Source organism: Rhinopithecus roxellana, chromosome 15, assembly GCF_007565055.1.
Source record: "Rhinopithecus roxellana isolate Shanxi Qingling chromosome 15, ASM756505v1, whole genome shotgun sequence".
NCBI lineage: Eukaryota > Metazoa > Chordata > Mammalia > Primates > Cercopithecidae > Rhinopithecus > Rhinopithecus roxellana.
Genome location: NC_044563.1, coordinates 85940322 through 85963880, shown reverse-complemented (window position 1 = coordinate 85963880; position 23559 = coordinate 85940322). Strand labels below are relative to the sequence as shown.

At 44.4% G+C, this 23559-nt stretch overlaps 1 protein-coding gene across 3 annotated transcripts; it reads left to right on the top strand.

Annotated features, from left to right (window-relative positions):
* Window positions 1-17: 17 nt before the first annotated feature.
* Window positions 18-23543, top strand: FAM160A2 (family with sequence similarity 160 member A2). Of its 3 annotated transcripts, none has more exons than XR_004053584.1 (12): window positions 18-120; window positions 9886-10214; window positions 10345-10983; window positions 11355-11513; window positions 11706-11792; window positions 11994-12161; window positions 15890-15969; window positions 16177-16382; window positions 16789-17568; window positions 19997-20198; window positions 20334-20496; window positions 23020-23271. XR_004053584.1 is itself a non-coding variant. In XM_010383506.2 (12 exons), exons 2-12 carry the CDS (start codon window positions 10077-10079, stop codon window positions 23379-23381), a joined length of 2919 nt encoding a protein of 972 aa, XP_010381808.1. In that variant the 5' UTR covers window positions 18-120; window positions 9886-10076; the 3' UTR covers window positions 23382-23543. The 3 variants fall into 3 exon arrangements, 2 of the variants coding, with proteins under 2 accessions (XP_010381808.1, XP_010381805.1); XM_010383506.2 differs by having other exon boundaries at window positions 16177-16340; window positions 19997-20175; window positions 23020-23543; XM_010383503.2 differs by having other exon boundaries at window positions 19997-20175; window positions 23020-23542.
* Window positions 23544-23559: the final 16 nt, after the last annotated feature.

Below are 23559 nucleotides of genomic sequence, written 5' to 3'. Positions count from 1 at the left end.
GCGTGTGGCGCGGGGCGGGGCGCGGCTGGTGCGCCTGAGAAGCGATGGCGGCGGCCTGAACTCACCTAACACTGCCGCAACAACCGGGCCCGGCCAGGTTCGGCGTTCCATGAGTGAACAGTACGCATGGGCCAGAGGGCCTGGAGAGGCAGGCGCTTGGTGGGATGAGAGACTGGGAAAAGACGGTACCGGGTTTGGGTACTGTACTGTTTGTGAGGTGTTGGCAGGTGGTGAGGGTCCGGTTGTGAGTGTCTAAAATAGAGAAGGAAGGTGAGAGCTTACAGGTGAGTGGACAAATGAGGGGCTGTGAGAGGCTGGGTACTTTCGGAGGTGCCAAGTTGAAGGGACTCCTGAACGCGGTTTACTAGGGCTGGGGCTACTGAGGGCTGGGTTGAAGGATACCCTGGGACTAGTGTGAGGGGGTAAGGCCTGCGCGAGGAGAGGGAGAGTCAAAGGCGCAGCTGGGAGCCTGCGGGGTGGCGGCAAATTGGTGAGGGAGTTGAAGGCGGGGCATGGATGGAGGGAATTAGGGCTGTGAGACTTGGATAAAGGTGAGAGGTTGGTTCTGAGGCCTCCTTGGATGGACTGTCATGTTCAGTAAGAGCAATAGTTTAGGCAAAGTAGGGCAGCTTGGATGGAAGTGTTGTGCACCTGACTCCTCTGCTCCCATGGACTTCCCATATTCTGGAGGACAAAAAAATGAAGGTGTGATGGGCAATAGTTCTATGGTAATGAAAATAATATTTGAGGCTCAGTCTTCAACAGAGTAATCACTGAAACTTCAGTTCCTTCGACTTCCTCCTCTGGACTGCATAGTTGAAGATGGGCCCTTTCATGAAGGGTTTTGCGCTGTGACAGCTTGTGTTTTCTCTCTACCTGCTTGTGGACAACCTTATTCGACTGCTGCTCCTTACCTGTGCTTAACTGTGGGTCTTTGATTGGACTGACCATATTCAGTTGCTAATTCTACTTTTATGGAGGTCATATGGTTTGCCCTATACAGCACTGTATTTAGGGTCCTGAACAGGGTGGCCTTGCTCTCCTTTCTTACAGTTGAATTTTTTAAAAAGCTAGCTTATGTTATATTTAAAATGTATGTTTGATGAGTTTTGACATGTGTAAACATCTGTGAAACCATCATCACTCTCAAGATACTAAACATTTCAACCACCTGAAAATTCATCTCTTCATCTCCACACCCTGTAATTGGGTTCATCTTACTAGCATTCTTTTAGGTCCTCTTCTCCCCACCAACCCAAATGCACATGAAATTCTGGAAAGTTGGGTTGGCATTCAGTGATAATGGACACTTTCATACTACTATATTTTCCTCTCTACTGCTAGTCTGTCATGGGGTTGGGGCATCCTGATTCTTTCCAGACTCAGGAAGAGTTAAGTCTTTCCTTAACTCTACATTGGACAGGGCGAAACCATTCCCCGAGAATTAGACAGCCTCAGTCCCCATTGTTTTCCAGAGTCAGCTTCAGAGCCGACTCCTCTATCCTGTGGTATATTCTCATTGCTTCTTTCTGGAGGCCAAACAGGCCTCCATATTGGTAGAACACTTGGCAACTTGTCCAGTCCGTCAGAACTTATAGTTCAGAGTTTAGAGTAGTGATTCCTAAACACTGGACCAAGGACCCTGTACATGATAAAATTATCATCTATCCAAGATGGAGGGAGAGAAACAAAGACAGCATGGTTATAAGATAAATTTATTATCAGAGATTATCATTCATATTCTTTTGGTGTTGAAGTGCTCTTTCATTGATGCAGTAATGGTAACAGTAGATGGTGGGTTAAAAAAAAAAAGATCTAATTTACCTAAATAAAAAGTGACAACCCAATTTTTAATTTTAAAAATTATTTCTATAGCTTTATGAACTTCAGAAATTTAAAGTGATGATGGTGTGGCTGTTGTATTAGGTTGAGGAAGCATACATTTTTACAATGGTTCTGTGTAACTTGACATCTGAACAGCATTCATGCTTTACATAGGGATTTCAAATTTTATTATACTGATTTATATAGATACCTTGTAAAGTAGACAAAGACAGGAACTTTCATTTTATAGATGAGAAATTAAATTCAATAACCAGAGGTCATATAGGGATACAGTGGGAAAGCTGAACCCAGAATTTTGTCCCAGAGTGAGAGAGACTTTGGTAAAGAAGATTTATAATAGACACTGAAGGTGATGTGGGAGGATTTTTTAATGATTTGTAATTGTTCAATTTCCAAAAGACAGAAAAGGGACTGTGAGGGTGACATAGGGATGAAGGTTATGGACATTGGAACAGGTATATATAATACCTGGATCACGTCTTGATAGTGGATCATATCATGATAGTGATAGGATGAATCAAATCAAATATCAGATGGCTCTTAGGGACTGTCTAAATTCTTGGTTATAATGGAGAAAGCACTGGATTTGGTAAGCTTGTTGTTTGCTATACCAAACTTTGTTGAAATAGTAGTGCATTAAGTATAATGGATTTTGATTTGTGTCATATAGTGAGTGGTAGGTCTGAGAGGATGAAACATACACGAGGATGATAATGTAGTGATAGAAACATGTTTAGGGTACTGTGTTAATCATTTATTCCATGTCTGCTCTGTGCCAGACACTCTACTTAGTACTAGGAGAATGAATTCATTTATTCATTCAACAAATACTTCTTGAACACATAGTTTGTGCTTGTGATGCTCACATATTATGGGATAACAAGATGAATAAAACATGGTCATCTGAGCACTCAAGGGATTTTCAGTCTAGTTGGGAGAGATAGACACATGAAAACATAATTTCAATTTAGAGAGAGAATGTGAAATGTGAAAATATATCATAATAGGCTGGGCGTGGTGGCTCACGCCTGTAATCCTAGCACTTTGGGAGGCTGAGGCAGGCGGATCGCTTGACCTCAGGAGTTTGAGAGCAACCTGGACAACATTTTGAAACCCTGCCTCTACCAAAACAACAACAGCAATAACAACAAAACCACCACCAAAAAAAAACCCACCAAAAATTAGCCAGGTGTGGTTGCACATACTTGTGGTCCTGGCTACTTCGGAGGCTGAGGTGGGAGGATTGCTTGAGCCTGGGAGGCAGAGGTTGCAGTGAGATGAGGTCACGCCACTGCACTCCAGCCTGAGTGACAGAGTGAGGCCCTATCCCACCACAGATATCTCAAAATTAACATGTCCAAAACAGAATTCATAGTCTTAGCCCCAAAAGCCCGCCTTTGCACTCATATCCCCATCTCAGTCCAGGCAAGGACTACATTGTCATCTTTCATACTTCCTGCTCTTTTACTCCCTGCATTCAATCATTTGCTGAAATCTTAATACATTTCCCTCTGTGTTATCTCTCTTCTCTATATCTCCATTGCTACATCTTCACTGTTAAAGCTTTAGTTTAGCTCCCCCTCACCTCATGTGATTTTTTTAAAACAATTTTTTGTCTTAAGACTTGATCTTTTCTAGTCCATCCCTAGAATGATTTTTCTGAAAATATACATCTGATCACCGAACTCCTCTGCTTAAAAACTTTTGGCTCTTTGTGTCCTGTAGGACAACATCCAAATTTCTTAATATGGCATCATTTAGCTTCAGCTCACCTCTCCAGTCTCATGTGTCACTCCCTAGTCTGTGTTCTAGTTTGAAGAAATTGTTCAGAGTTCCCTAAAACCGTGCTGCTTTTTATGAGCCTTGAAATCTTTGTAATAGCTGCTTCCTCTACCAGGAATGCCTTTTCTTCTCTGCCCAGCTAACTTTCCTTATCCTTTAGGATCTAGTTCAGTTTCACCTCCTTTTTGACATCTTTGTCAAGGTAGAGATAACTGTGTGTGACATGAAGATTCATTGCTGTAAAGAGGAGTCACTGTAGAATAGAGGTTCACTTTTGTGAATTAGATGGGCTCTGCTGGAGTCAGATGAGGAGATCCCTGGAAGCAGCAGAAGCAATACTGTGGGGAGGGAAGGGAATGAGTTGGGACCATACCCTGACATCCCATTTGTCTGAGGGATGGAAAAGCAGGGAAGGTATATGTAAGCTGAGCTGTAGTAAATTCCTAGTAGGTGGTGTTTTTGGTTTGTTTGTTTGTTTTTTCCTTTGTATTTCTATGAGATTTTAATCAGGTCATTCACTTTTCAGTATTTAGGGTAACAGCCCATTCATCCTTCTTAGGTCAGTAATTAGTCTTCTTGCCTAGGAAGAGCCATCATAAGGAGAGAGAAACCACAGAATTTTACTGACCTGTTCTTGGAAGATCATTTTGGTCTCTCCCTGTCCGATGTAGGTGTTGCAGGTATATCCCTTCCCCCAGTTCCCTTCTCTTTGCCTCTCCCAAGGCAAAGGTTCATAAGTGAGGCTGAGCCACTTCCTGCCCTGTATCTGCTGTTCTGAGGTTCGTTGTCACCCTTGCTGTGTGTGGCTGTAAGGCTGTATGTTGTTGGGCTGTAAGGTGAGTGCTTGATTTTGGCCATTTTGGTTCTGAGAGATCAGCTCCTTCCCCTTTTTACTCTGTGGCTGAGCCTGAAGGTAAATATGGAGAACGGGGGGGGGGGGGGGGGTTCTGCTGTTTTTTTTTTTTTTTCTGGACTTCGGTATGGGAGGAAAGGACACTATAAGAGGGTGGTGATTTTAACCTCTTCTTTATCTGGTTCTGAACGTTGCAGAGAGTTTAAGTAGGTGATAGGAATACCAAACTATGACTTTCTTTTAAGCTTTTGTTGTATGTGAACAGGGCCCAGTTTAAGTGTTGGCTTTTGGAATCTGAGATGCTGATTCCAACATCTTCTCTTGAGGTCTTTGAAATGGCATTTTAGAACTGGGGTGGGCAGGTGGGTGAGGAAGCGTCCTGGAGACTAATCTTACTTGGTTCCATGAGCAGTGCCCTTTGTTGGTCAAGTGGTGGACCAGTAATGGGCACCTCAGGTATATTGCAAGCTAGAAGCAGTTAATGTTCGGAATTAAATTCCAGAAGCTGGAGGCAGTTTAGTTTTGGATATGTTAAGACCTTACTGAGACTGAATGCTTGGCCTTTCTTCAGCTGACTGAGGTATGTATGGGAGGCGATAAGGGTGGACACATCAGAGCAGGTTATATCTCTTCTCTTAGAGATATGGGCATCTGGGTCAAATAGGATCAGGAGAAGGAAGGAGGAAAGGGACATGTAATTTACAGAGTATCTTCTTTATGGTTGGAATGCTACCTAAGTTATTATATGATTTAATTTTTAAGACTAGCAGTAATTATTTCATCAGGAATTTATAGATGAGGAAGCTGAGGCTCAGATATGTGAAATGGTTTATTTAAGGTCACATAGCTGGAAAATAGTGGACTGAGATTCAAACCACTGAGGGACTCCAGAGTTCAGACTTTACCTACTACTCTGTGTTATTCTTGTTTGATTGTCTTTGTCTTCATTCTTCAAATGAGATACGATTGAGAAGAGTGTTCCATAAACAGTAATACTCTTTTTTCAGGGAGGCTGTTTGCAGGTGACAGATAGCTCAAGCTGGGTTTGGGAAGAATTTAATAAAGGGACTATATTTACAAAGATATGGGTAGGGTTTAAGGAAACCAACAAGGGGATGGTGCAGTATCCCAGGGCTAATAACTGTAAGAGGGGCTAGCCATAGGGGAGAGTGCTTACCACTTTTCTCAACTGTTGACTTTTCCAGTCCATACCATAAATAGCTGGGTGGATGGATAAGTACTTGTTCCAGTGCATCCCTGCTGATGGCTACTAGTCTTTGTGGCTGTGTTGATGATTTATTAAGAAACCATGTATGAAAGACTGAGCAGTGCTTCTGTGGCTTTGCCACCTTCTCACCCATTTTCTTCTCTCTCACCCGCATTCTTCTAGGTGAGTGAGGGAGGGAAGGCGGGGTGGGGTTGGTGGTGGATTGAATGTTAGCTTCTCTCTTTCTTCACGTTCAGATTTGCCTGAAGTAGCACCCATCCTTTTTTTATTACTCTTTTCTTCCCTATTTTTCTGAGTATACTTGATTTTCATGTCATTTATCTCTTATTTATTTATAAATTGTCCCTTTCTTCAGACTACTTCTCTCACTTGACAGATACCCTTTTGACTCCCCATCCTACAGCAAAACCAAAATGCTTTTTCTTGACTCCCCTTACCACAACTTCTTTAAGCTATTGCCCTGTTTTTTTGTTTTTTGTTTTTTTGTTTTTTTTTTTTGAGACAGAGTTTCACTCTTGTTGCCCAGGCTAGAGTGCAATGGCATGATCTTGGCTCACCGCAACCACTGCCTCCTGGGTTCAAGCGATTCTCCTGCCTCAGCCTCCCCAATAGCTGGGATTACAGGTGTGCACCCCCCTCCCCCCCCCATTTTGTATTTTTTAAATAGAGACGGGGTTTCACCATGTTGGTCAGTTTGGTCTCAAACTCCTGACCTCAAGTGATCTACCTCCCTTGGCCTTTCAAAGTGCTGGGATTACAGGCATGAGCCACCGTGCCCAGCCTGCCCTATTTTTATCCTTTCTCATTTCACTGAATTTCCTGAAAGTACATCTTACTTTTTGATTCCTATACTTTAACCAACTAATTTGACTAAGTTTGTAAAAAACTTGATTGTACCATTTTCAGTCTTCATTTTACTTGATCTTTCTATAGACCTATACACTATGGGCAACCTCCAGTTTCTTGAAACTTCCTTTCTTTGATGTCTAGATCATCATTTCTTGGATATCTCCTTTTATTTCTGGCTACCTTCAAAGTCTTCTTTAAAGACTCCTCCTTTTTAACTTTCCTACATCCTGGTTTTCCCCAGGATTTTACCCTTACCTCCTTTCATGATCTGCTGTTCTCCTTGCATAATTCCATCTACTTCCATAGTTTCATAGTTGCCTATAAGCTGCTAACTCTTGAATTTATATCTTTTGTCTTGATTTTATTCATTATCTCGAGTATGGTATTCCTGCTTGCTTTCTGGACATCATGAATATCCTGTAGATATCTCAAAACTTAACATGCTCAAAACTGTACTCAACCTCTTTTCTAAAACACAGTTCCCCTTCTTATGTGTTTCTAGTCTGTTAATGGCTTTATCTTTTACTGAATCTCCTTTACTTCCTATGAGAGTCTTCTCTCATTCCCCATTTATTTGCCAGGTCTTATTGCTTTTACTTTGTGGTTAATTTAAATCTGGAGGCAGATACTCTGCATTTGCATTTTAGTCCTGTCACTTACTAGCTGGGTATGTTGAGCAATTTATTTAACCTCTCTGGGCTTTGATTTCCTTTTATGTAAAATGTGGATAATAATACTTAAATGAGTTTTTATGAGGTTTAAATTAGCTACTTCATGTAGTGCTGGAATGGAGCCTGGCATGTAGTAAATATATGTTTGCTGTAATAATTATTAATTCAGCATTCACTTTCGCAGGCATATTTGAGTTCAGGCTCTATGTTTGCACTGGGATATCAAAGAAAAATGAATGATATTTTTATTTTGTCAAGGAACTTGCTATTGATTGGCAGAGGTGTTACTGGTATAAATAATTTCAGTATTGCTTGGAACATATTAAGATAGAGTTGAATCTCAGATTTATCTTTCCTAATATTTCTCTTACTACGATAGTTCATGCCTTACTTTTTTATTTTCAAATGTACTTTTGAAACAGCTTCTTATAAATTGTCCACTGCAATCCATCTCTCTCTGCTCCACCTTATACTGTTATCTGATACATTTTTGAAGGCCAATCTGATCTTATCATTTTCATGTTTAAAAACCTCCTTTGTTTCTAGGGTGTCAATAAGTAAAACCTAAACTCCTTAGCATACTATTTAGTGATATTTATAACCTTCACCCATATTTACCCTTCAACTAATGTGCTTCTCTTCTCTGAATAGTCTGTGATTAAGGCACACTAAATTTGCAACTGTTCTTTGAATTTGTCATGTTCTTTCGCAGTACCATAGTTTTGTACATACTGTTTTTAATATGAAGAAAACCTTTTCTTCTGCTCTCTACTTAATTAGTATCTCATTATTAAAGATCTAAGTTCAATATTAACTGTGTGGGACCCTCTAATAGCACCCCAGGCAGAGTTAGTTGCTTTCCTTCATGCCCCCATGACACTTTTTATAAATACCTTTATTTACAATATTTGTTGGATTTACGTTTATGCTACCTCAACTGTTTTTATCCATCTTTGTTATTTCCAGTGCTTACTTAGAACAGTGACCAGTATTTTATCCATATGGAGGTACATTGAGTTAATCAATGAGTAAGCCCTACCTGCTCTTTAGGACTGGCCCCTCCCTTTGTAAGACTCACCTATTCTATAGAAATTTTCCTTAAACATAGTTGCTACCTTCCTTTAGTTGTGAGCTGGAAATTGTGTGAGAGAGTATCTGGGTGAAGGGAGATGTTGTTAATATATAACCTTAGGGCAAAATGTGGGGCTGGTGCCAGGTTTCTGGATTCCTTCAGCCTTTGTTGAGCATAAAGAGGAAGGACAACTGAACCACCCCTTTCCTCTCAAGGTTTTATGCTTGTGAGAGACAGTACTGATGAAGGTGTGGTGGCTGTAAAGGAGAAGGAACTATGGTTCCTTCTCCAATAGCTACTTAGTGCTTTTTTCCATTTTCTTTTGAGGATGTCTTAACATTTTCTTGGGAGTGAGTTTTGGATGTGTCTGGCAGGAGTGGAGATGGGAATGTGTCTGTCTTCCTTAGTGAAAGGGAAACAGCTCTGCTTTATTGGTTGGCTCTGAATTCTTCCTCTTAAGAGTATTCACTCAGTTAAGGGTCTATTTGCTCATCTCCCATAGGTCACTGGATAGGTTTCTAGGGAAGCACCTGTGATAGACAGAAAGACATTTCTTCTTCAGTAGTCCCGGAGGGCTAGAGTCAGATCAAGGCTGGATTTCTTGATTGGTTGTTCATTCATTCATTCATTCACTCGCTCATTTACTTCAGCATTTATACATTCAACAAATATTTATTGAGTTCCTAGGCCCTGGGGATACAACAGACACAATAAGACAAACCCTGCCCTCCAAGAAGCTACCTAATGTGTGGAAGATAGACAAATAAATAAATCATTTCCGAGAGTGAAACTGCTAAGAAGAAAGGATTAGGAAGCTAGAGAGTGAAGGTGAGAAGATGTGCTATTTAGATAGAATTGTTAAGCAGGGCCTCTCTGGGGAGATGACATTTGAAAACAAACAAACAAACAAAAAAATGAGCAATGACAGCAATGTGAAGAGCAGGAGAAGGACATTCTGGTCTACGCAGAGGGAACAAAAAGTATTCAAGAAGGCCTGTGTCACTAAAGTGTGAGTGAGAAGGAGAATGGTAGGAAGTTATACAGATTACATTATTTAGGCTCCTGTAGGCCAAGATAAGGAATTTGAACTATTATAGTGTGTTAGGAAATTACTGGAGAGTATTCAACAGAGGACAGGTCATATAATTTAGGTTTTAAAAATATCACTCTGGTTGTTGTGATAACTCTCAGGAGGATTATAAAGGAATCATGGAGGCCAGATTGGAAGCTACTGCAATAGTGAGACATATTTTGAAGGTAGAGATGAGAGAGTTTGCTGATGAACTGGATATTGGAAGTAAAGAAAAGAAAAAAGGATAATGTGCACGTTTTCAGCTTGAGCATTTAGGTGAATTTTGGTATCATTTTCTTTTGAGATGGAGAAAGTTGAAGGAGTAACAGGTTTGGTGGTAGAAATCTGAGTTCTGTTTTAGACATGTCAGTTGCTGACTGTGTGTGTGTGCGCGTGTGCATGCGTGTGTGTGTATATATGTATAGGTGTGTAGAGTTTTCAGTGGGGTGGTGGGTCTGAGTTCTGGAAAGTGAGCTTCTATTTATCCCTTCCATTATCTCTTCTCTGAATTAGATTTAGAAATCTGGACTGGCCAGTGACCTCACGGCTTGCCATTCCAGCCTGGTATAACCTCTGGCTCCATGGGCAGCTACTGGCTCCTACAGACCGGATGAAGCAGACTGGAGACACAAGTGGAGAAAACCTCCAGCTGGCAAATCCTCAAAGTACAGGCCTCTGGCTGCCAGTCCTGCCCAGCCTGCCTCATGGAGAGGATGAATTGGCTGAGCAGACTGGCCTCCCGGGGCCCTGGGCACCGTATACCTCAAGGGGCCAATCTCCAAACCCCAGTCATGGCTGACCCTGAGACCTGCCTCATGGTCTTCAAGAATCACTGGTCCCAGGTAGGAGACTGTATGGCACAGGACTTCGTCTGCTGACCACCTGAGTTCTCCCAACCTTCTGTCTTCTCCTCATCCCATTTAGTCCCCTTATCAACTTAGATTCGTTCCATCTTCTGTCCTTTTTCCCTAGGTGGTGCGAATCCTGGAGCGGCAAGGCCCTCGGGCAGCACCTGGGGGTGCAGATGATCTCAGTGCTGTGCGCAACCACACTTACCAGATGTTGACACTGCTGGCAGAGGATCGTGCAGTTCCTTCGGCCCCCACAGGCCCTGGCCCCCTGCTGGAGTTTGCTCTGCACGAGGATCTGCTGACCCGTGTGTTGACATGGCAGCTGCAATGGGATGAGCTTGGGGATGGGGTCGAGGAACGGCGGGCTGAGCAACTGAAACTATTTGAGATGCTAGTGAGCGAAGCTCGCCAGCCACTGTTGCGGCATGGTCCAGTTCGTGAGGCTCTGCTCACTCTGCTGGATGCCTGTGGCTGCCCTGTGCCCAGTAGTCCAGCACTGGATGAAGGCCTGGTGCTACTTCTCAGCCAGCTGTGTGTTTGTGTGGCCCAGGAGCCTTCATTGCTCGAGTTCTTCCTGCAGCCACCTCCTGAGCCTGGAGCTGCTCCCCGTCTTCTTCTCTTTTCTCGCCTTGTCCCTTTTGTGCATCGAGAGGGCACCTTGGGCCAGCAGGCCCGTGATGCCCTACTTCTTCTCATGGCTTTGTCAGCTGGGAGCCCCACTGTGGGCCGCTACATCGCGGATCACTCTTACTTCTGCCCGGTTAGCACCCCCTGGCATGGAGGGTAGAGTATGGCATGTAGATACTGGAAAGCACCTTCCTATCCAGGAGAGGGGGAGAGGCTATGCACCAGGGCCCGTTCCTCTAGGAAATAGTTCCTGGATTTGAAAGCAGCCCCCTAGAGTTGTAGTGGGGATGAATCATGGGCTTAGATGGATAGGGCAGATACTAAGGCTCTTCGTAGGCTCGTGAATTCTAGGTGAGTTTCCGGCACATTGGGTAGCCAAATGCTTGCTTTGTTAATAGCTTATGCCCCTATTCCCATCAAAAGTCTGGATTAATAGCTCCCCTGTTCCACTTTTTATATTTTATAAATATATTTTATACATGAGCCTTTGGTAACTTCTCATAGGTGCTGGCCACAGGGCTCAGTGCCCTGTACTCATCACTGCCTCGAAAGATTGAGGTTCCAGGGGATGATTGGCACTGTCTGCGACGGGAAGACTGGCTAGGAGTGCCAGCCCTTGCACTCTTCATGAGTTCCCTCGAGTTCTGCAATGCAGTAATTCAGGTAGGACTGGAGTTTCCTGGAAGTCTGGCCCTTGATCATTCTTGGGAGATGAGGTAGGAGGGGATATATTCCCTGGAGTTCTGTCATTTTTCCATCTTGGAAATAGGATGCCTCTCTGTAGCGCGCTGTTCTACTCCCTTCCAGGCAGTGGTTGCCTCATAACCCTCCCGGTTCTCTCTTGCATTCCTACAGGTGGCTCACCCCCTGGTGCAGAAGCAGTTGGTTGATTATATCCATAATGGGTTCCTGGTGCCTGTCATGGGTCCTGCCTTGCACAAGGTGAGAGTCATGGGTGGCAAGGCAGATAAGGGGCTAAGCTGCAGTGATAACCTCAGTGCCAGGACTAATGTAGGAGGTGATGGGTAGAGTACTCCTCCCTTTTCCCCTGTCTGCTCCTGATTTCTCTTAGAATCCAGGGAGAATGGCCCTGTATGTGCAGGGAAGCTGTACATTTCCAGACTTTCCCTTCTTTTTGTCCAGACCTCTGTGGAGGAGATGATCGCCAGTACCGCCTATCTGGAACTTTTCCTACGGAGTATCTCAGAGCCTGCTTTGCTCCGTACCTTCCTGCGATTCCTGTTGTTGCACCGGCATGACACCCACACCATCCTCGACACCCTTGTTGCCCGTATTGGCAGCAACTCCCGGGTATGGCCCTTACCCCTGTCCTGGCTTACCTGGGTGAGCCATCTTCTCTCTCTGACCTTTGTTCTGGGAGGGTATTCCTGCCCTTCTTTTACCTTTATCTCCAGCAGTCACCTCAAAATTAAGTGGCATTAACTTTCCAGCATTAAACTTAACCATTTCGGGTACATATTTTAATCTATTCCCCTGCTTTTATAATAGATGAATCTAGAACACAGTCACCTTTTCTGCATGACTTTGGCTGTTCATCATGACTATAGGTTTTGCTGCTGTACCGTGTTTGTAATGTAGTATTGGCCTGAGTTCTCTTAAACTGTTTGTCACTCTGTGGCCTGCTATGGGTGACTTGAGAGCACTTTAGGTTGTGTGTCTGCTTTGATAGATGATCCAGCTGCTACTGATATGCTTACCTTCTTTCTCCTTTGGATTTGCTGCTTTTGAACTATTACTTGGAGTACTCATCCACCCACCTATCTACTTTCGCTCCTTCCTCCTAAACATTTTTATTGAACATTCACTGTGTGCCATACTGTTTGCTGGTACTGGAGATACAATGATAAATAAGGTAGACATTGTTGCTGACTTCCTGGAGCTTACTTCGTAGAGAATACAGACAAGCAAACACATTAATAAGTTGTGGTCAGGGTTATGAAAAACCTGCTTAGAAATAATAGGGTGGTCAAGGAAGACCTCTCTGAAGAGAAGACATTGAACTGAGACATAAAGATTATAAAGAAGTTAACTTATTGATCAAATAGAAGAACAGGAAAGCAAAGGGAACAGCATGCAAAGGACATCAAATGGGGGAAGGGCTTTACATGTTTGAGGAAATGAAAGACTAGAGGTGTAGTGAGCAAGGGGAAGAAAGGAATGAGATAAAAATAGAGGAGTAAAATTCAGATCATGCATGACCTGGAAGATCATGGCAAGAAGTTTGGATATTAACAAATAGATATATATATAACATGGGAGTGGATAGTTTCCAAGTTATAAAGACTGAAGCCTTTCTAGGAGAATAAAGCATTAATTTTGCCATGGACTTCATGGCATTTATTTTGCCTCTGGGACCATTTTTGCTTCCTTTTTTTATTATAAGTTAAAGTTCCCTGGATCCATGTGTTTAAAATAGAAGTTCTTTCATCACTAAGGGCTCTGGAAAACTTCGAGATAATGAGGTACTTGGTAGTAGAGTTCCGGGTCAGTTTCCTGGATAGCTGTGTTTTGTATAGGTACAGTTTCTGAAGCTAAGTTAGGGTGTATAAGAAATATTCCAGACGGATTGATTAAACCAGTGTTTATAAACCAAGTGTATACTTTAGAGACATCTGTGAATCTTTGAAGATGGCAACTAATAACTACAACAGCTTCTGAGCTGTACCTCAGATTTCTTGAATCTTTGGGAGTAGGCTCAGGGCATGTGTATTTTAAAAATTTTCCAAAAAGTAATCATGATAGATGCCTTGGGTTAAGATTTATTGGAACCAATAGGGAATAGGTATTCAAACTTTAATTTTACAAAGATACCAGAAGTATTTTTTTCCCTCATTATGCTGAAATTAGGCCATGATTGGCCTCAGATTTTCCTGTTCATGTTTAGAGACAGTTGATTTTCTTTTGAGGTTTTATCTGTTGTTTCTATCCATCTTCCTTTTGTCTTAACTTATCCTAACTTTGATTCTTACTCACTATCTTTCATTTTTTTTTAGTAGTTGTTTCTATTAGGCTCCCATTTGGTCCCCTGGTCTTAGGAGCCTTACATGTTCTTGGGATGTTTCTTCTTGGTTCCTGGTTCTTGGAGGAACAGATCTCTTCTAATTTCAGGATGCCCGTGTTGAACATGCAGATGCTTTCCTTTCCACTGTGGTCCTTTCAAGCTTGATTCTTTGGCTTGACTTTGTAAATTATATAGCCTGTGTGCCTTGAAGTGACTAATTTTGGCTAACCAGCCTGTGTTTATTTCCTATTGCTGTCATAACCAATTATCAAACCTAATGCTTAAAACAGATTTATTGTCTTACAGTTTTGTAGGTCATATGTATGACATGGATCTTGCCAGGCTAAAATCAAAATTTGGGGGGATGGGATCTGTGTTCCTTTCAGGAGGCCGTAGGGGAGGATCCATTTCCTTACTTAATTTCTATTGGCAGAATTAATTTTCTAGCAGCTGTGGGACTGAGATCTCTGTTTTCTTGCTGGTTGACAACTGAAGAACATTCTCAGCCTGTAGAGCAACCAGATTCCTTGGCTCATGGCCTCCTTTCATCCATAGATAACAGATATCTATGGATCTCTATTATCTGTGGATATCTAGGATAATCTAATCTCAAATTCCATAATCTTAATCACATCTGCGAAGTTGTCTCTGCCACATAAGGTGAAATATTTTTAGGGTCTGGAGATTAGGATGTGGATATCTTTGAGGGACCACTTTTCTATCTACTTACTTCTTTTCAGTGAGTCTGAATTTTTTCATTGCTAGCTAAAGTGGTCATTTAGGATAGCCTCCTGAACATCCATGCTATTCAAAATGTGAACTGCTGTCGTGTGTTTTTCTTGTTGTGTGGTTGACTTTTAATTCTCCCATGGTCATTTAGCAAATAATGAATGCCTAAACTGTTCAGGTAGTGCCCTAGACCAGGACCCATTCGTTATCTTCAGGGAGCTCAAGGTGTCTGACACACTTGCTATAAGGGAAGCATAGAGATAGTGCTAGGAAGATTCAGAGAAGTGAGGGAGAGGTTATGTCTGTGTTTTCTTTGCCTAGTCAGAGATGCACTAATCTTCTTCCTTTTCTAAAATTAAAGGTTTCCCCTAATCTTGACCCACCTACTTTTTCCTTTTCCTGTCAGCTGCCCTTGAGTTGTTCTTTATCCTGCCTTCTGAGAGATACACTAGTGTTAGAGAGGTGACTCAGACTTCATATTCGCAGCCCCACCTACTTCCCAGTTGGGAATCTTCCGGGTTCCCTCTAGTTTCGTTTTTTTTTTTTTTTTTTTTTTTTGAGACGGAGTCTCGCTCTAGCCCGGGCTGGAGTGCAGTGGCCGGATCTCGGCTCACTGCAAGCTCCGCCTCCCGGGTTTACACCATTCTCCTGCCTCAGCCTCTGGAGTAGCTGGGACTACAGGCGCCCGCCACCTCGCCCGGCTAGTTTTTTGTATTTTTTAGTAGAGACAGGGTTTCACCGTGTTAGCCAGGATGGTCTCGATCTCCTGACCTCGTGATCCGCCCGTCTCGGCCTCCCAAAGTGCTGGGATTACAGGCTTGAGCCACCGCGCCCGGCCTCCCTCTAGTTTCTTATTGGTAGGCATTCAGTTACTGTGTTGCTACAGTCCCTTCTGGCAGGCGTTCACTTAATTACCATGTTTCTGTTGTCTCCTGTTAGTCATTCACTCAATCACAGTATTTCTTAGAGTCTCTTCTCATGGATTTTCATTCAAGTGTTGCTGGAGTCTCTGCTGACCAGGTATTTGTAGCTAGAGAGTCTGTAGAAGTCCATTGGGTCTGAGATGCTTCATTTGTATGAATAGTAAAGACTTGCTCACAAAGATCTTGTGATCATCTAGCTAATACTTGAATGACTTATGTGCCAGGCGTGGTGCATGGGCCTCTAGGAGTTCCTCTAGGAGTGGTTGGTTGGGCCAACTTGGGGTTGGGGGGTTCCCATTTGGTGAATGGCTTGGAGGGCAGAGAGCTCTTATGGTGACTCCCTCCCTCCCCTCCACACCCCCCAGCTCTGCATGGTCTCTCTGAGTCTCTTCAGGACCCTCCTGAACCTCAGCTGTGAGGATGTCCTGCTGCAGCTGGTTCTCAGGTATCTGTTGGGGCAGGGCTGAGGGATGGCTGACCCTGAAGCCTCAGAGTCTTGTGCATTGCTGGGGCAATGGGCTGTATTGGGGTTGCTCATGAGTTTCCATTTGGAGCCTGGCTTAACCATACAGTTTCATTGGCCTGATGTTCTTCTAGGCCCTGTCCTTTCTTCCTGATCTACCCTGTGTCCCCTTTCTGATGTCTTTCTTAGGTATCTTGTCCCATGTAACCACGTTATGCTGAGCCAGAAGCCAGCTGTGCGTGATGTAGACCTATATGGACGAGCAGCTGACAAGTTTCTCTCCCTAATCCCTCGCTGTTGTCGGCACCACGCCCCCAGCCCACCTCGTCCAGAGCATGCCTCATGGGCACGAGGTGGGCCTAGCAGAGAGACAGGGAGAAGGGAGGACATCACGGGTATGGCCTGGGTTCTGGGGGAGTGTAGCAACGAGGGGCTGGGGTGAGGGGAGGAAGATGGCCATGAATGACATTCTGTCTTTGGGGAGGTTGATGAGGGTGTCTTGCAGGGAGGATCCTTAACACTCACCAAAGAAAATTAGAGTGGGACTTCTGGGCAAAGCTGTTCTTGTTCTTCACTCTAGTCGTATACTCTTCCTGTTTCCATTGTTTCTTCAGTGGTGATGGTGGTGAGTGGGAGTGGTGGATGAGGATAAGGTTAATTAGGAGGTTGGAGAGTTAGCTGTCTGAATAGGTTCAGTGTTTCTGCCTTCCCATTGCCTTCTTTCTTAGTCTCCTGAGGTGTCTTATCTCTCCTCCTGAACCTCTGTCTCCTTGATTTCTCTTATATTTTTTCCCTTTGCAGGTCCTGGAAGCCCAAGTGTGGACTCCTCTTCTGTGGTGACAGTACCCCGGCCCTCCACACCATCTCGTCTGGCTCTCTTCCTGCGGCAGCAGAGCCTGGGTGGCTCTGAGTCTCCAGGCCCAGCCCCTTGCTCACCAGGGCTTTCTGCATCCCCAGCCTCCAGCCCTGGCCGATGGCCTACCCCTGCAGAGGAGCCTGGAGAGCTGGAAGACAATTACCTGGAGTATCTGCGTGAGGCACGTCGTGGTGTGGACCGCTGTGTCCGAGCCTGTCGTACCTGGTCTGCCCCCTATGATGGCGAGCGGCCCTCTCCTGAGCCCAGTCCTTTTGGCTCCCGGACTAAGAAACGCAGCCTACTGCCTGAGGAGGACAGGAACAATGTGGGGGAAGGGGAGAAGGAAGAGCTGGGGAGTAGAGGGCTGGCTGGGGGTGCAGGGGAGGGCCCCGGTCACCTGCCCCCTCCCCAGCTCAATGGAGTGCCAGGATCATGGCCTGAGGGGGCCAAGAAGGTTCGTCTGGTGCCAAAGGAGGGAGTTGGGGAACTGCTAGAGGGCACCTCCGAGGGCATGGCAGGACTAGAGGGCTTTGGGCAGGAGCTCCGGGAGCTAGAGGTGGCATTGAGCAATGGGGGAACTGGCTCAGAGTCCCCCTTAGAACCTCCACTGCCCCTTGAGGAGGAGGAGGCCTATGAGAGCTTCACTTGTCCCCCTGAGCCCCCTGGCCCCTTCCTCAGCAGCCCTTTACGGACTCTCAACCAACTGCCAAGCCAGCCCTTCACTGGTAAGTTACTTAGCCTAGGCCTTCCCTTCTGTGTACTCTTTGCATGTTCTTGACATGTTTGTGCTGGTTTCTTGGACCTCTTGGCCATGTCATTTCTGTGTACTTGCCTAGCCCCTCATCCATCCTGCTTGCATCACTTCCAGATACATGTCATGTCATACTTGTGTCCCTGTATCTGTCTGTACGTCTTCCATGCTTGTGCTGGTTTGAGTATTGACATATCTGAGCCTTGTATGTCTGTCCTATGTGCATGTTCCTCCTCTTTCCTTAGTCTGGCCATTTCCTGTGATTTGTAATTAGGATATTCTGTGTTTGGTGTTTCCTGGTGAATCACAACAATATTTCTGAACCATATGGAAGATATATGTGCTGTCCTGTATGGAGAGGCACCTGTAAACACTATGCCATTCCCTTCAGTTTATCTGTCTGGGTATTGGGTTTTCTGTCAGCTCTCCTGGGGCCTAGGGTTAACCTTCTGGTATTTTTCTCCCTACTCAGCTCCTTCCTCCCCATCTCTTTAAAGAAGAACTTGATTTCCAGTTTTTCCTGTTCACTTCCTTGTACCTTCTTGGTTGCCGTGACTGTCTACTAGCACTAAGACTGTCTTAAGCAGATAGGGTGCGGTCTCTTCGAAGGCAAATGACAAAGCGTGGCCCTGAACTCCCTGGCGGAGTTCATGTGGACTCTCAAGGATGCCCTGGAGCTAGACTTGATCTGAGTGGTTGGACTAACTCCTCTTTGTTTTTGTATGAGAGCCAGCTTACCCCGCCATTCCAAACCTCAGGCCAGGAAAACCAGAAAACCAAACAAAAAACAAACCCACCTCTGAGAAGTAGTGGCTAAGGCTAAGATCACAGGCCTTGGATTATGCATACCTTACGTTTCCATCTCTGCCATAGATGCATGTAAATCATTTACTACAATTATGGCACATTGTGAGAACTCAGCAAGTGGCAGCTTTTCACTAGGATCTCTGGGTGCATAGCAGATTTAAGTTGACTAAGGCAAACACTCATCTTCCAGTTGTTCATAGTCAGATTGTCATGCCTTGATAAGTTCATGTCCTGATTGGGCCTGGGAGATGCTGGCCATCCTGCTCATACAGCACCAGGGCTTCTGCCATGGAGTTGTGCCAATTCCCTCTTGCCTCCTACAAAAAATCTGTCTTTCCATTTATTTAGCCTCTGCTCTATTCCTTTCAGCTCAATACCACCAGGCGATAACGTGCAAGTTTTACCACAGTCTTGAAGTATTAATTGAAGCTTTTGTCTTATTTTCCTTTGGTAAACTTATCTGAGCTTTTCGAATTTTTTTTTTTTTGGCAAAAAAATTCCAGGAAATGAAAGGAATAGGACAAAATTATGGGGTATCTTAGGACTCTGTTAAGCTAGAGTTGTTTTGAAGCTAATGTTAGACATGTGCCCCTGGAGTGAAAAATGTTTTAGGATCTTTTTCAGGATTCATTCCATCCTGCCCTCCATCATTCTTCTGTCTCAATTCGTAGTACGGTTCTTAGATATACTCCCTTTCGCCAAAAAATCCCTGATCAGAAGGACTGTGATGGCTATAGAGGCCTACTGCTGGTGATCTGGCTTAACTGAGGTCAGTTTTCCCAGTGGATAATGCTGATCCTTTCCCTTCACTTCTCTCCCACCAAAGGGTCTGTCCTCAGTCAGTTTCTCTGCCCTTGCACTAAGCTATCCTTTTACTACATATTCTGTTCCACCTTCTTGGTTCCCAGCTTCTGAAAGACAAAACTGATGTCTTCTCTGGTCCTCCAAAGATTTTTTTTCCCTAACTTTAAATTGGCTTACATAGTTACTTTGTCTTTGCAACACCGTCTTCTAGCTTTCTTTCTGAGCAGGTTTAGTGTTATCCTCTGTTTTCTGTGGAACCTAATTCTTTTTGGACCTAGTTACTTTATCAACCTATTTGTTCTTCTGTTGTGCCTCTTGGGTGAGTCTTTTATAAAAACAGAGTATGTAATTGTATCTTACAATTATAATTGAACACTTAAAATTTGCCAGATCTGAGGCTAAATGCTTTATATTGATAACTGTTCATCACCTTATGAGGTAGGTATATTTTCCTATTTTACGAACTAGGAAGTAAGGCTTGGAAAGTTTTGACCTGTCCAAGCTAGTAAAGGGCAAAGCCAGTGAACCAGATCTCTCAGACTCCAGAGCCTAAGATCTGGCTCGTCAGCTTGAATGTGTGTAAAGCTGGCATCTGGAATCTTGTGGGTCCATATGGTGTCTGCCATCTTATTTCCTCCAGAATACGTGGCCACAGGATATTTAAACATACCCAGAGGCTGACATACAAATAATTTTCATCTGGTGGGGGTCTCTTGTTTTGGGGAGGAATGCGTGCGACGTGCATTGTGTTCAGGCCTTGTATCCTTGTGCCCACCTCCCCCCCAACCCAGGCCCCTTCATGGCTGTGCTCTTTGCCAAACTCGAGAACATGCTGCAGAACTCCGTCTATGTCAACTTCCTGCTGACGGGGCTGGTGGCCCAGCTGGCCTGTCACCCCCAGCCCCTGCTCCGCTCTTTCCTGCTCAACACCAACATGGTCTTCCAGCCCAGTGTCAAGTCCCTGCTGCAGGTGTGCGATGCATGCATGCATGGGTGCGTCCAGGCTCCATGGTGGGCCTGGCCCGCAGCTGGAGTGACCCTGGGTGGGCTGGGAGCAGGTCCAGTGGGACTAGAAAGGACTGTATCAGTCTAGAGTGCTCAGAAATGTCATGAAGGTGTGCTTCATAGGTGCTGGGCTCTGTGAAGAATAAGATTGAGAACTTTGCGGCTTCCCAGGAGGACTTCCCAGCACTGCTATCCAAAGCCAAGAAGTACCTCATTGCCCGTGGCAAGTTGGACTGGGCTGAGGGCCCTGCAGCAGGACCTGCCCCGCGCCGTTCTGATCCCCTAGGTGAGGCCTATCCCACCACACCTGTACCTGCCCTCCCTAAATAACCTATTAAACCAGGTTAATTGAGCTCTTATTAAGAGTGAAATGTTGTGCCAAGACCTGGTGAGTTATAGAAAATTGAGTCTTCATGTTTGTTCTCAGGCTTCTGGTCAGAGGATAGAACATAGTTCTATCTATTAAGAGCCAGATGAGAAGTTATAGCAAAAACTACTCTAGAATTTGGGGACAAGAAAGAGGACAGAGTAGTCTCTCGGTTGCGATATTATTACAGCTTAGTAAGGGACATGACGTTTGACATGGGCCTTTCTTGAAAGCTGGGTAAGACTTAGGTAGGCAAAGGAATGGGGAATCTTTTTTTTTCAGGAGAGATCCTGGACTGTTTAGTTGGAGTAGGGGATTTAAAAGATGGTGGAATAGTTGGTAGTAAGGCTGGAGAGATTTGGCTGGAGCTCAGTTTCTCAGAGTAGAAGTTGGGATGTTTTAGGCAATGAAAAACCACAGGAAGTTCTAAATCTGGAAGTGGAGAGATTAGTATGTTAGCTCAGATGAAGTCAAGCTAGGAGAAGAGTCAGGAAGCATCAGGAGGCTTCTGCCATAATGTAGATGTTACCAGGGAGGCTTGAATTAGAATAGTGGACATGGAAGGGAAGCATTTAATGAGGCAGAAATGAGAAGGAAGTGTTGGTAGAGTTTGGTGAGTGGTATAAGGAAGGAGGAAGAATTAAATGTGGTTATGAAGTTTTAAATCTAGACTTTTCACTTAACAGGTATCTTGAACATTTGCCGTGTGTGCCGGGCATTGTCTTTGGTACAGGGAATTCAGGGAGGTACAAGATGTAATTTCTGCCTTCAAAGAATGTACAATCTGGAGAGTGACTAGAGGAATGTAATACCAGAAGAAGGAAGGTCCTAAAGGTGTTGGGAGTAATGGGATCTAGAACAATAGAAAAGGATTGACTTTGGATAGGAAAAGGCTTTTTGTTTTTCTCCCTTTGAGGAAAATGAGCAGAGAGCAAGAAGGAACTGACAGGTGCCAATGTAGTTGTGAAGTGTAGAGGAGAAAGGGATTTCACATCATTCTTTATTTACTAATCAAAGTAGAAGGCAAAAGGATACGCTGAAAGCAGAGGTGGAGGCTTAATGAGAAAAGTGTACGGGTTGGGAAGAGAGTACCACAAAAGTTACTGCATAGCTGTGAAGTCTCAGGTAAAGTTCTTTTGCATGATTTCTTCATGGTCTAGTATTGTAAATATTTCTTCCTTCTACAGTTCTGGTGCTGGGGTCACTGTAGAGGGGCCAGGTAGATAAGGTAGACAAGACACAGTCTGAGCCCTTAAGCTCACAGGTTAGTGTATGAGGTAGAAGACATAGAAATAAATTAAATATGTTGAGTTAAGGGAAGTAAAATTGGGATTCAGTGGAAGACAAATCAGAGGAGGCTTCCTAGAGAAGTGGGGATAGTAAAATTTCACCTAGAATGATGAAAAAAGTAGGGAGAAGAAAATTTAGGCAGAGGGAGCTACAGGTGCATGAAAAGTGCCTGGAGGGTTCCAAGATGATAGATGTGGATGCAAAAGCAAGATGGGGTGTGGAGAGTTTGACAAGAAATTGTAGGAGTGTGAGCCTGATTGTGAAGGACTCTGAATGCCAAATTTAATAGATCGGTATAGTATTTCTGTAGCCAGTATTAGATGTAGGAAATGGGAATTGTTATTAGAATCTAGGCCTTTATGGTAGATATGGATCCAGACCCAGAAATCTAGGCAGAATGTTAGAGGCAAGAGGACATTGTTTGAATGGCTCACTTGAGTCTAAGCTGACTTGAAATTGACTGCAACCAGTGGGAGAGAGGCTTTGGTGCAGGACAGGGACTGGTGAATGGTGAAGTGGTGAATAGTGAAGAGCAGATCTTGGAGGGACAGTAGAGTATGACAGAAGTGAAATTGTCACTGAACTATAATTGCATATATAGCCCCTGTGGGTATTGTAGGAGCAGAGGATGTGGATTGGGTGTTATAGATAAGCTTGGAAAGAGGTACGTGGTTGACTGGTTCGGAAGGGTGATGGGAAGCATGAAATCAGAGCATGCTGTAGACAGAGGAGAAATAGCTTGGTGGTGGTAGATTAGTGATTGGAAAGAGGAGAATTCATCAGGGTCAGAGGGCATGGAGAAGGAATGGATCTTAACTGGGAATGAGGTGGCTAAAGTGTTGATTGGTTAAAGACTGAGAAGGATGGTTGGCTGGGTGGGGAGGCTGGATAGAGGGAAAAAGGCTGGGCAGGTAGTATTTTTGGTGTTAAGAGTGAGAAAGAACTCCTCACTATAGTCCTCAGAGTCAACTTCAGGGATGGGACAGGAAATGGTACCTGAGGTTCATTTCTGGTCCATTTTGTCCTTTTTTCCATTTCCTCAGAACCCTAAAGGAGAAGTCCAAGAACCTAGGGGGTGGGGGAATCTCCCCTCTCAGTCCAAGGGAGGTTCCTTGATCCCAGCACCTTCATGATACCCCTGTTTATTCCCAGTGAAGAGCCGGAGGCCATCCTTGGGGGAGTTACTCCTGCGGCATGCACACAGTCCAACCAGGGCCCGGCAGGCGGCACAATTGGTCCTTCAGCCTGGGCGAGACGGAGCAGGACTTGGCCTAAGTGGGGGCTCCCCTGGGGCTTCAACTCCAGTTCTACCTGCCCGGGGCGGGGCCCCTGAACGCCAAGGTGAGGCTCTTCGAGTCAAGAATGCTGTCTACTGTGCAGTCATTTTCCCTGAATTTCTCAAGGAGTTGGCTGCCATCTCCCAGGCTCATGCCGTCACCTCGCCTTTCTTGTTGGAGACTTCAGAGGAAGGATCTGGCCCTCTCATCTCAGGCTATGGGCCCCTCAATCCTTAACTTTCTTCCATGGACAATCAGGGCCACGGGTGGCCCGGGCTGGGGCTAGGGCACAGGCTCCTTTTTATGTTTTGAGGCAGTGGCAAAAGGACTTTTTAATTTATTTCAGATGAATGTTTTATGGAGAACTTGTTGCAATATGTATAAAAGGGAAATCTCTATTCTGTGCTCATTTTTC